At 38.2% G+C, this 13916-nt stretch overlaps 1 protein-coding gene across 1 annotated transcript in view; it reads left to right on the top strand.

Moving 5' to 3' along the window:
* Positions 1–818: 818 nt before the first annotated feature.
* LOC141752416 (F-BAR and double SH3 domains protein 2-like) overlaps positions 819–13916 on the top strand; it is a 30536-nt gene continuing 17438 nt past the window's right edge. The window contains exons 1-4 of the mRNA XM_074610380.1: positions 819–1022; positions 3738–3835; positions 7640–7685; positions 13643–13719. Coding sequence (XP_074466481.1) covers positions 1002–1022; positions 3738–3835; positions 7640–7685; positions 13643–13719 — 242 coding nt within the window. The 5' untranslated portion in view covers positions 819–1001. The remainder of the gene's footprint in view (positions 1023–3737; positions 3836–7639; positions 7686–13642; positions 13720–13916) is intronic.

Here is a 13916-nt window from a genome sequence, read left to right on the forward strand (position 1 = left end):
TATTATTGTTGTTGCTGTTGTTATTATTATTGATAATAATAATAATAACAAGAATACAATTATTATTATTAATAATAATAATAATAATAATAATAGTAATAATAGTAATAATAGTAATAATAAAAAATACAATTAATAATAATAATAATAATAATAATAATAATAAATGTTATCATTAGTATTGGTTTTACCATTAATAATAAGAATATAATTAATAATATCAATATATTATTATTATTATTATTATTATTATTATTATTATCATCTTCTTCTTCTTCTTCTTCTTCTTCTTCTTCTTCTTCTTCTTCTTCTTCTTCTTCTTCTTCTTCTTCTTATTATTATTATTATTATTATTATCCATAGCAGTAGTATGAATTTGTCTCGTAGTAAGTAGTGAATTACCATTTTTCAAATTTCCCCACTGTGGGACTAATAAAGGAATATCTTATCTTTTCTTATCTTATCTTATGTTATTTGTATTAATAACATTACATTTATTAAAATATATCATTATTATTATTATTATTATGTTCTTCTTATTATTTTTTGTATTAATTACATTACATTTATTACAATTTATTATTGTTATTAAGGATTTTGTTTTATATTATATGCATCAAACTTGTAGGCTGAGGTTTATTCCTTTAAAACACTTTTTAAATAAAAAATATTGAAAAATATTGTAGATGCCTCGCTTTTATTTTGAAGATTATATACGGAAGTAGTATTCTATATTCATGTCTTATTTTGAAACTATGACAGGAAGTGTGTTGCTGCTCTTCCCTCCAGCTTGATGCTGGATGTGTTTTCTGTTCCCTGAGGCCACTCAGTGTTTTCAACCAGACTCAACTCAACTTACTACTCATACTGGACTCTCCATGGCCGCCTGACCAGGGCTCAAATACACCCTCTATTCCGTTATAATATCTCCTAAACATTTACACTAACTTTTCCTAAACAAACTTTCATCTTTTGTGTAGTTTTTATGTCAAGAAATAAGGATGCAACCCCCACCGAGAAAGGTGAGTTTTTTTAACCGTCGTTACTTCGACGAAGTTGGTGCATATTTAACGGTTGAAAATGTTCCCTTTTGTTGCTGTTTGTTGTCTTAAAACGCATAAATTCGCCTTTTTATAATGCAGATGTTCACTAGGTTAATGTCTTAAAAGTTTAATTAGCTTCTTATGTTTCTTTAAATAGCAACAAAGGAAGAAAAAGTTGTTAAAAAAGGTCCCATGTGCCACAATTTGTGCAGGGAGAATAGCCCCGTTAACGTTCCCTCTCGAATGGAGAGATCCTGCCAAACTACATGCAAAATATCACAAATTTAACCTTTTTTGCAATATCGGCTTAAAAAATAACCTCTATATTTTAAGACATAACGTTATTGAGGTGTTATGTTAAATCGGCGTACAAATCAACTCTTAAAGTTCAAGTAAATATCAAGTTTGGTTCACACTGTGGAGCAAGATTATAGCAATTAGTTAGGATTTTACCCAAATTAAATACAGTTTTTCGTTTTTTTATCTATGCCGATTTTGAGAGTGGATCCCCATTTATTAAAAAGAAAAGTCAAGTAAAGTCATGCTGTGTTATTTAATAGCGTTTGGAGCTATGGAGCAGTTAATTGACAGTTTTTTGTATGTAGTTTGGTGCATTTTTTTGGTGCATTTTTTTTTCTCATGCAAGGGAAGTTTGTTGGAAAAAGAAGAAAAACAGTCTTTGTCATCATGTATTTATAGCTTAACTTAAAATAGCCTGAGTGAAGTCGTGTTTTAATTGCTTTAGTTGGATAAATAAATGTAAAAACACAAACCTCAGCAAAAGTTCGGTTCACACTGTGGAGCAAGATTATAGCAATTAGTTAGGATTTTACCCAAATTAAATGCAGTTTTTCGTTTCTTATCTATCCCGATTTTGAGAGTGGATCCCCATTTATTAAAAATAAAAGTCAAGTAAAGTCATGCTGTGTTATTTAATAGCGTTTGGAGCTATGGAAAACTAAATTGACAGATTTTTGTGGGTAGTTTGGTGCATTTTTTTCTCATCCAAGAGAAGTTTGTTGAAAAAGAAGAAAAACAGTCTTTGTCATCATTTATTTATAGCTTAACTTAAACTAGCCTACCTAAAGTAAGAGTAAAGTCGTGTTATAAGTGCTTTAGTTGGATGAATAAATGTAAAAACACAAACATCAGCAAAAGTTTGGTTCACACTGTGGAGCAAGATTATGGCAATTAGTTAGGATTTTACCCAAATTAAATACAGTTTAAGTTTTTTTTATCTGTGCCGATTTTGAGAGTGGATCCCCATTTATTAAAATAAAAGTCAAATAAAGTAATGCTGTGTTATTTAATAGAGTTTGGAGCTATGGAGCAGTAAATTGACAGATTTTTGTAGGGAGTTTGGTGCATTTTTTTTCCCGTCTAAGGGAAGTTTGTTGGAAAAGAAGAGTCTTTGTCATCATGTATTTATAGCTTAACTTAAAATACCCTGAGTGAAGTCGTGTTTTAAGCGCTTTAGTTGGATAAATAAATGTAAAAAAACACAAATTTTCAGCAAAAGTTTGGTTATGTGCGAAAAAATGTTCATGTGGGATCATATTTCAATAACATGGCTCAGCAGCATAGAAAATTGACCATTTCTACTCCAATACGTTTTGCAACTATAATAATGTCAACTGGAGTCAAATAAATGCAGGGTTTCCTTATTTGTAATGTAAAAAAAAATATGTTTTATATGTTTAATTTTTTTTGTCTTTGGACATTTGGATGGCCCACCAGGAAGGATGATGTAATACTTGAAATCTGTTTACTCTGGATTAGTTTTTTGTTTCTTGACAATATCATGAAGTTAAAGCTCTCTGACATATTGATAGATGATGATTGATGATAACATCCACAATCTTCAATGTGAACATTTTCATTTAGTTGCAATTAGTGAACTTTAATTAGTCTCATAATTGAAATAAGAAAGAAAAACTACTGCTTTCCGCTTGTCAACCCTCCCAGTTATCAGAAATGCAATCTGGTCACTGCACTTCCTAATTTATCTCATGGCCAATCAGAAGCCCAGAGACACCTTGATAATGAGTGGAGCTCACTTTCACTACCTAGATTAGAATTAAGAGAAAGTTGGTCAAACTTCATGCTGTACTTCAGCCACGCTAGAAGTACATTATTCCAGAAAAATATGCAGAATGAGCTGTACTTTTAAGGATGTGTGAAGTTGTTTAATTTTGTGATTAGAAGAAAAGCATTCAGGTAGGAGCTTGTTTTACATCCTGCTTGATCCTCATGTTAAAGTTTAGTACTTGTACTATATTTTAAGGCTGCGACTAACTATTATTTTCATTATCTATTAGTCTGCATTTTTTCGATGATTAAATATAAAAGATGACATTTTTAAATTGCTTGTTTAGTTGAAAACGTAAAGATATTCACAGAAAAATGCACCAAAATCCTCTCTATTAAGAAGACTAAACTATGAATATGTGCCATTTTTTCTTGAAAAATTACTTTAATAGTTCATTGATCAGCAAAATATAGGGATGCGTGTCGGCCGATATTCGCCTTGTTGACTGCCATCGGCTTATCGGTAAATAAGATGACATTTCCGATTGCCGTGGCTGATGTTTATCTGTTGTGTTGCATCAACACTAAATGGAGACATCCTCTTTGTCTTTCTGTATTAGCTGAAGGAGATTCTCTCTGATAACCTATCTTTTCTCCTCCCTGCAGGTCCGGGTCACCCAGGAGCTGAAACACACTCATGCAGAGCAGCTGAGCAGATTAAACATCAAACACCAGACAGAGTGTGACCTCCTGGAAGACCTCAGGTGAGTCTGCACACTACCTTTTATTGTCACATGATCATAAGATGACCCTGACTATAAGCAGGGCTCCAGACTAACTTTTTACATTGGTTGCACTGCACCTAACCTATTCATTTAGGTGCACCAGCACATGAAGGAAATAACTAAACGAAGGAATATCATTTTAGATCTGATGTCGTTCAACGTTCAATATATTTTACACAAAAAAAATAAATATGCATTGTAAATTACAGTGTTCAAATTACACCGTGGCTTCCGGGGAGCCCTATTTTTGGGGGAAGGAGGGTACTGTACACTGTACTGTACTTTGTTATTATCATCTATAGTGGTTATTGTCATAAAAACAAACAATTCAAATGATTGTTATTATTTAAATATTTGCTTTGATTAAAAAAATCTTGGCAAGCTGCTTAGAGCCAAAAACTTAATTTTACGAGATTACATTTGAACACATCATGACAACGTTGTAGTTTACCTTTGCCCAATAGTCATTTTTACTGAGTAGCGCTTGAATGCCTCATAATGTAATGTAATGGGACCTCCGTTAACGTTAGTAGCTCCGTTATTTAACCAAGCAGGACTGTGCTGCCAACCGACTTCTAACAGGCAACATTACTAACTCTCCTCCTGCTGATTTCAACACGGGTTTGTAGTTCACAGTGTCACATTATCAGGGAAAAAACAGGATGCGTCCCCTCAGGTTTAGTAGCACCATGCTGTTTAGGGCTTTTTTACTGGTTTCTGTTCAGGTCATAATTCTCTCTCTATTATTTATTTTATATTGCTGTGAAAATATTTCCTTCAAACAACTGGATTTATTCAAGTTTCCCGCCAAAAACTACATTTTACAAGATTACATTCGAACACATCATGATAACATAATAATTTACCTTCGTCCAATACTCATCTTCACTGAATAGAGCCTGAACGCATCATAATGTAAATCAATAGCACCTCCTGGTAACTTGCTCTCGTCCTGCCGATTTCAACACGCATTTGTTGTTCGCAAAGTAGCATGAACGATAGTGAGTTTACTGCGTCCCAAGCAGTCTACCTACAGTAGCGTCAGGTATCCACATGTTTACATATTATGTTAGGTTACCTCCGCCAAAGATGTCGGTCTGGGCTGGAAACAGGTGTAACAGGCACCTCAGCATTTTTCTTGACGAAAAATCAATCAATAGTTCTGTTCATTTTGAATTACCGTCATGTTTTATGGCTGTGATGTCGCTCGAGGAGGAGTACAATGCAATTTTTTCAAACGTAATTTCCAGAAAAAGTATCTTCTTATATTCTATCCAATACGGTGACTTTGGCTTCTATGGTGAAACGTCCTCCAACAGTTAATGAAAGAGTTAGAACTGTTTATCCATACGTCTAATTAAAAGCCAGACAGTTAGTATTATCCTCCTACACAGTTTGTTTTCCTACATAGTTGCAGAAATGATTAATTCTACACTATCTGTCTTTTTTATACATTTTATACAAGTATCAGTAAATATTTAATCTTGGTTTGGTTCTCGTGTCCTGTGATTGTTTGACAGGGTTTTGAAGAACAGCTATCTGTAACTTAAATCCAAAGATTAAAGTGTGATCGTGTTTAAGATTGTTGGATCAGGCCAAGTAAACACTGGTGTTAGAGACACACAGACGGCTTCAGCACTGCGCTCAGATGCGTAGGCATTTGAAAAGGTTGAAAAGCCAAAGGTTGTGGTTGTGTTTTCAGCCTTAGTGTTGGGTTGAGTTGACAGCCTACTGGCTCCCCACTTCCTGTCTGTGGTCGGTGGCAGAGCTCTGAACCTCCAAACAGCTGGAAGTTAAGGTCACAGAGAGCTGCCAGATGTTCTGACTGCCCTGAACCGCTCGCTGTGGGAGGCTCGGTAACATCAGTCTGCACAGAAACAATGAGAAACTCGACTGGTACAGAATTCACAGGGGTCACTTGCCGACGAGAAATGATTCAGCAAACTGGAAATTGCATCTGGTTGTCAGCAAACGCTTTGTTTTGGGAAAACGACAGGAAGTGAGTGTGCGGGGGTTAGTGGAAGAGAGGGAAGCTCCCAGGAAGTGAGCCAGATTGTTTAGAGTCGGGGTGGAGCATCGCAGTCAAGCCTCGACATGTTTAATGACTTAATGATGATTTTGCAGCAGTCATGTTTTTTTCCCAGGGCACTGACCTCTCCTCTTTTCTTAGACTTTTTGTATAAATTTAACTTGAGTTATCGTCTGCTTTGTTCCTGTTATTGTAAGTCAAAGCCTGAAAGCGTCATACACCAGAATAAAAACAATATTTATTGACATACCTCGCATTTCTCAGCACATTTTTTATGATTCGTGCAAACATTATCAGCTATTTCAAAACATTATCAGTACACTTTATGCTGGTCTGTAAGAAACAAAAAGTGCAGATTGCATCAACATCTTCTGAACATGCCGAATGAAACCGATAATAGACAAGCAATAAAAGCTACAGTAGCCTCCTCAGTAAATCTTTTGTTCCACAAAATACCTCCCTGAATGCATTAAACAACAGCGTGCGAGCACTGACTTAAGACTTTCACTTCAGTGACGACTTCTGTCCGACTGTATCATTAGAAATATCCCATGTTAAGCACCACAGGAAGAGGGAGGCAGCCGAGGAAAAATAAAAACAATCAGCGTAGACAGCTGGACTTTCTTTGCTGATAGATCCAAATGTGGAGGTTTGGTTTAAGGGACTGACTTGACGTGAAGGAGAACAAACTGTAAATGCATAATATGAGTGTGCCATTGTTATCATGTAGAGCCAGATAAACTGAACTCAGTACCCGTAACACATTAACACCTCTCCCTTACATACAGCGAGCGAGCTAACTCTGGCGAATGAAGCGTGAAAAATTGTCCATTGTCTATTACATAGAGAGAGATATATTGATTTATGTCAGTTACTATCAGCGTCGATTTTGACCAGTGAAAATAGGTTGGAAGTGGAGCAGGTGCGTGAAACTTTTGCTCATGCGATGCAAACGAGCGTTCTAGTGTGAAAAATGAAATTACATTTTAAAAATGCTTCATTTGCACAACTGGACATATTTTCTGTTGGAAGTGGATGTTGGGTGGCACGGACCACCTGATAGACTACAACAACCATCAGGACCGCAGCCATGTTGTGTTTGGCAAAGGGAACTGTATTTTAGGGAGCAGAAATACACCACTATGTTGGCTCTCTGTTACTGGCATGATGGCAAAGGAGGAGTGTTTAAAATCTGTGAAGGTTTTATTCATTTGTTTGAATCATTCAGCCAACGCTGGAGGCAGATCTATTTTTTTTTAAATGGCTTATCATTTTCATATTTTCTGGGCTTGTTCTGTAATTTTTTATCACTTCGGCAAGAGATCACTAAAGAGATGATGAAACTATTTGTAGTAGAAGTTGCTCTTTTGTCACAGGTAGGATAGATAGGAACCCGAACCTGGAGCTCCGCTGCTGTTGTGCCGGGCTAGCTTTTCATCAAAAAAGAGGCATGTTACTAACTGGACGACCGGAGTGGCGTTTAAAATGCAATTTCGTTATTGAAAAATGTGATTTAACAATTTCAAATGGCTCTTATAATATACACAATATTTTTTCGGACAATGTTTAACCGTTAGTTTTCATTTCCTGAGCGCAGCAACGTACATGAAACCTGCCTTAGTGGAGGTCTGCGCTCTCTGAGTGCACTTATAGTACTGTATATGTGACTACATTTTAACAATTTGTATATTCTTTGTTACATATATTGGTTATTGTCTCATCCTTTTCTCATCCACTCTTTTTCTTCCCCTCAGGACTTTTAGCCAGAAGAGGGCCGCAGTAGAGAGGGATTACGCCCAGGTGAGTAAATCTGAACTCTTTGTCGTCTCTCCCGTCGTCTGCTACTGATGCTGGTTAGCATCATCACTGCGCTGCCTTGTCATTTGTGTTGCTAAAAATACACCTAGCTTTTACGATACTGTCCTCTAAAGACACCACGTGACAAGTCAGGGTTTGAGGATGTGGTCCTTAAGAAAACTCTTTGTTCTCTTGTGGTCAGATAGCTCATGAATGGTAAGCAGCCACAGAAAAAAAACACCACAACAGAAAGAGAGAAACAACATCCAGTAGTGATCTTCTGGCTCGTTTCCTCCTCGCTGTGTTGTTGTTTCCCACAGCTTCCTGGAGACGTCAATCGACCGTCTGAAAAAAGTCCCTTTTAGCCTCTTTGGCTGTGTTCAAGTTTTGCAGCGCTGTGAGGAATGTATACCACCGCTGTGAAGAGAGGGGGCACGTCTGTATTATCCAACCAGCCACCTTACATGTCTGTTTGCCCATGTGCATCTGGACCTGAGGGGGGGTTCAGAGAGGTGGCTCAGAGGAGCAGTGCTTGTTGTGAAAGTCCTGTTGTAAATGAGCCAGACAGACTGAACCAGGTTTCCTAGAGCCAGTGGTGGAACATAACAAAGTACAAATTCTGAGGTACTTTACTTGAGTCTTTTCTTTTCATTCCACTTCATCTCAGAGGGAAATACTGTAGGGCTGCCCGCTCTTAGTCGATTAATTGACTAATTTGTCTTAGTCGACCAATTATTTTTCATGCTGAATGACTTATTTCCAAGAAACTCATGAGCACATCGCTGGTAAACACAAGATTTAAAGTGGTACTTTTGTATGATTCTCTGCGAAGGAACTCAGTTTTACAGATCTGTCCATTAAATCAATTAATCAATTAGTCGACAAAATCATTTAATGCATTTTTACTGTATTCATTTAGATATTTTCCAAAGTAAAAGTCCTTAGAAGTGTATGATTCAACTGTTTCCCATGGTCCAGTCTCAAAAAAAATTAACAAAAATGGCAATATCGAATCGCAGTAAAACTTAAAAATCCCAATACATATCGAATCGGCACCCAAGTATCGTGATAGTATTGAATCGGGATATGGGTGTATCGTCCCAGCCCTATAAAATACGTCAGTAAATAGCCCATTTTGAAGCCTGTACGTGTCTTTAAAAGAGCGGTTGCTATCAAGTGGCTAAATGAGACTACTAAACGTCATCACGCCGACTCGTCCGCCTTTACAGCTTCGTTGTGTATACTCACGCTCATGCGACCGTTGTGTAGTTCGTTTATAGCGTTACGTTAACTTTTTACTTCTGCCGATTGCATTCACACTTCAAAAATCGCGGTGTTCATTTGTGGAGATTATCTTGCTGAACAAAACGTGTAAGTGTATCATAAACATTAATTTGCCACAGCGCTCATTTTCTGCAAAAATCCAAATCCCAATGGAAAAATCCCATTGGCTTTCTGTCGAGGGAACCAGGGCGATGCTAACTTCTTGGTTGGCCTACAAAAATACGTCATCCCTGGAGCAGTATATGTTCAGTATAAGCTCCATGTCATGGACGCTCAATTGATCCGTACAGTTTGAGCATAAAAGACGCAGGTTCTGTAAGTGCAGAAAGGCACATTTAGAACGTGTTAACACAACGTGGAGTTAAACATACACCTTAAATTGATTACAGCCAGTCAAACTGGTCGTGTGTAAATGTTTGTATATTGCAAAGCACTTGTCCTCCATTCAAGAGAAGCTAAAAGGGGAAACGGTCTGCGGTTGAAAATCTCTGATGGCTGTTTGTACATTATTTATATTGCTTGGCTGGGTCCATGTTATCATGTCACCTTGCATAAAAGATTTACGCTGTCTCCGAACAAAGAGAGAGAAGTTACTAGCAGAGAACCTCAGAGAATACTACTGTAAAACTATTGCATCAGTGATCCAGCAGAATAATGTTTCTGTAACTATTACCATCAGTTGATCCAGTGTTTTTTTGTGGTGCACTTCCTCCTGTAATTCCTGATTGGCTACACGGTCCATTTAAAATTGTGAGCATGTGTCTGGCAGCCGAAACATCAATGTACTTATCAGCTGCAAGGTCAATGCTGTGTTGGCAGGAAAACCTTTATTACACAACAGTGTATTAAACTATGATGAGATTATTATATTTAAAGGTATTTAAAGCCCCCCTCCAGCCAGTTTTACTTCCTGTTTTTTGGTTAACGTTCTTTCTCAAACAGAGAATGGGGGCTGTGGTTAATAGTCAGACGTAATTCTTTACCACGGCAACCAGATTGAATCATTATTCAACCCAGTTTAGATGTATTTACTGTTTATCAGACCACAAATGAGACAAGAATTAGCGCAACACACCGACTCTCTCTCTTGCTCTTTTCTTCACCGTCTCGTCCTGGCAAAGTCGGATAGACATGTTGCAGAGGTCCGTTATTTGAAATGTAGTTTTGGGACTTTTTGGAGGTGCACCGTCCACCAGCACCGGCTGCTCTCGCCTCAGCTCCACCACCGACACTGCACCGGGCTGCACTGAGATTCGTTTATTTCTCTAACGGGAGCTGAAAGTTGTTTACTCCTCGTCGTCCGGAACTGTTACAGGCCCGCAAACCTCCAAAACGGCATCGGCTGCTTTCCGTTAATTTATCTCCTGGAGGAGGAGACGGTAAAGAAGAGAGTGAGCTAACGAGCTAGAAAGACAATCTGACAGACGGATAAACAGATTTGGAGGATGACGTATGACCTGCAGCTTCTACTACAGTCATATGTCATATTCCCATTTTACCAACAACCTTCTTTTGTAACTTTTAGCACAATATTAAGTTATTTGGCAAACAGTGTGGCTAATCAACTTAGTCTGGAAATAACTCAAATACACATGAAACATAGAAATGGCGAAATAGACTGGAGGGCGGCTTTAAATGTTATATGAATGCAGTGAGACTGTAAAAGCGAACATTCAAACTGAGGCTTGTTTGTATCCAGTGGAGGGTCAAGATCAGCCTGCAGGCGAGCTCATGTAACCCTGTGCATGTGTGTTTTATTGGATATGCATGCCCAAGTTTTACCATTGTTTTGAAAGTCAGAACGGAGCAATGCAACACAGTTGTGACTTTCCATGCTTAGTCCTTATGAAAGCTGGATGTAGTTCACTATAGTTTCATTAGACCGTGGTAAATGCAGGTCTGAAATCGATCAACTGAAGCAACTATTTTGATAATCGTTTAATCATTTGAGGTTTTTTTTTTTTTTTTTTTTTTTTACTAAAATGCCAAAAATTCACTGTTTTCAGCTTCTCAGGTGTGAATATTTGCTGTTTTCTGATATTAAACTGAATATTTAATGTCACCTTGGACTTTGGGAAACTTCTTTACTATTTTCTAAAAAAGCTTTATTAGAATCATCAAACATTGTAGGAGCAGTGAGCTGCTGTAAAGCGCCCAGGGAGCAACTTGGGGTTCAGTGTCTCGCTCAAGGACACTTTGACATGCAGACAGAAGGAGCCGGGTATGACCCGCCAACCTTGTGGTCCAAGGAGACCCCTTGTACCCACTGAGCTATACCTTCACCAACCAAAGCTGTGGTCACACTATGAGCAACCAAATGGCCAGTGTGGCCAGTTACATTGTCAGAGTCACCATTAAAGTGTTGCTCAAACCCTCATTGACGTAGTTACGTCGTTAAATAGCAGCTCAACTTTATTTTTAGCCCGTCATGCAGCGACAAGTGTCGGGCATCATTTTGTAGCGTAATGGCACGAGCTTCGTTTGAAAATGATTTGTAGCCTGTTGCTGTATCGCTCGTAGTGTGAACACAGCATAAGAATATCTTTGGTTGGGGACAGCCCTAATTTTCTGACATTTATGGACCAAACAATTCATTGATTAGTCGAGAAAGACATTAGACAGATCAATCGATGATGAAAATAATCATTAACTGGAGACCTAAAATGCAGTACATCAATGAAAATGTTTAGGGGAAGGGGATATGGACAATAGTCATTAGGAGTGGGCAATATGATGACGTATGCTGAAGTGACCTAGTTGATTGACAGAAAATTATGCACCAGATACTTGACTAATTGATTAATTGAACAAAAATGCCAAAACATTTGCTGCTATCAGCAAAACAAGCAATCTGAAGATGCCACATTGAGCTCTGGGACATCTTTATGGGCACTTTTTTCCAATTTTCTTTCATTTTATAGACAAAACGATTAATTGGTTAATTGGAAAATAATCGTTATTTCCAGCCATGAAATGTGTTGATTGTGTGCCTCAGTTTGAAAGGTGTTGTGTGTGTCTGGGTTGTGCTGCCTGTTAGTTATGTGATCAATTAGACACCCGCTGCCAATGGTTGAATCAAAGTGGGTCAGAGTGTCTCTGGAACACTTCGTCCCCTTTCGTTACACCCCCCTCTTTTTATTCATTTTTTTTTAAAATCTCTTCTCTTTACGCGCCTTTTTTCCGGGTCTCTTACACCTGCAAGCTGCTTTAGCCTTTAGCCGATTGCTATTCACATCACACAGTAGTGATAAAATGTCCTCCTCTGTGTGGCTCTTCCTCTGCCTCCTCCTCCTCCTCCTCTACTTGTTCCCATCACACTATTCAGGCGTGTCCGCTAGGCTAGCCCAGTCTCTATCTGAATCCCACAATGGCTGGGTCTGTAGCGGCTTTTGAAGCTTTGGCAGCGAGATCAGCAGGACCAACGGGTTCAGAGCCGAGGGCTAGCCCGCCTCAGGACTGCATGACAGGGCCGGTCTTTTCACAGGGGACAGAGGAAGGATAGAAAGATGGGCTCATTTCCTTGATGGGCGCTAAAGAGCAAATCAATTGAGTGAGCTAAAAGCAAAGCCACAAAAAACATGTAAAAACTGGTGTCTCTTTTCAACATGAAGTGGAAAACCAGCTTGTATCTAGACCAACAAGTAATATAAAACATTTTACCCCACATATTTAATTTGTCCTGACACTTAAAGGGATAGTTCGGGTGTTTTGAAGTGTGTATGTATGTACTTCTCCATAGTCAGTGTATTATCTACAGTAGATGGAGTCTGGAGAAACAGACATGAGTACCAGCGCAGGAGCAAAACAATGTACTGCTGTGGACGGGGGCAGCAGCAAAACGGATTTTAGACACCTAAAAAAATCAATATCAACTCCCATAATGCAACGCAATAGCTGGGTGAATGTCTACACATGTCTACTCCACGCTACCAGTTTGTCACCCAGGTTTATTGTTTTCTTCATTCTGGTTTAAACCAAATAATTATGTTGATGATTTCTTTTGTTCCCACCAATTTTGAATCTGACGGTTTTGCTTTTTATATCCAGAACAAAACAAAAAAGACCAATTAAGCCAATCAGCTGCAGCTTTTATGAGTCTTTCAGTCAAAAATATTCATGCTCTTTCCATCAGTTTATTCTGGTAACATTTCTCCGACATACCAAATATACACTCAGACACACCAGAGATATCCTCCTTACTCTTTTTGTTTGTTTGTCTACTCTGTCCTGCTCGTCTTGCTATTTCTGTTCTTCAAAGTTTAACCTCACTGTTGGCCAAGGTGGAGAAACCTAATATATCTCCAGGGGTGAATGTGGTCTGAATAAATTACATTTTTCTCCCAAAAATTGTGTCTAAGTCAGCATGAAAACCAGAAAGTGAGGCCAACCTCTAGACTCTGGCTAACAGGTGAACGAGTCCATGCAGTGTCACAAAGTCACATTGAAACTGAAAGTGCTTTTTAAAGAGCGTGGATTTTAAATTAGTGTGGTGTATCTAAGAAAAGTTATTTTTTGCTGACTTCTTACTTCTGTCTGTCTGCCTGGTGGTTTATAGGACAAGGTCAGGGGGGACACGCAGTCTTCAGAGCACGTCCTATGTAAAGATGAGACTCAGGAAATATGTGTTGGTGTCAAAGGTGAAAGGTCAACCCCTGCTTTTGTCTCTTCTCTTCCAGGCCCTCCAGAAGTTGGCGAATCAGTATCTAAAGAGGGAATGGCCGGACAGTCTGACAGAAGAACAAGCAGACCACAGGTAACAACTTTTTCCTCTATTAGTACGTGATGGTGATTTTAATTTCACGATTACAAACTACTGCACTCTTGAATGTAACTGTTTTCAACATTGTTCTATTGCTGTTGGCTATTTGCTTCTTGTTAACTCGTTAATTATGTTCTTGTGTGTATTTATTCTGCTTAATTGTACTCTAGACATAATTGAAAATGAGGGCA

Source organism: Sebastes fasciatus, chromosome 16 (genome assembly GCF_043250625.1).
Source record: "Sebastes fasciatus isolate fSebFas1 chromosome 16, fSebFas1.pri, whole genome shotgun sequence".
Classification (NCBI taxonomy): Eukaryota; Metazoa; Chordata; class Actinopteri; order Perciformes; family Sebastidae; genus Sebastes; species Sebastes fasciatus.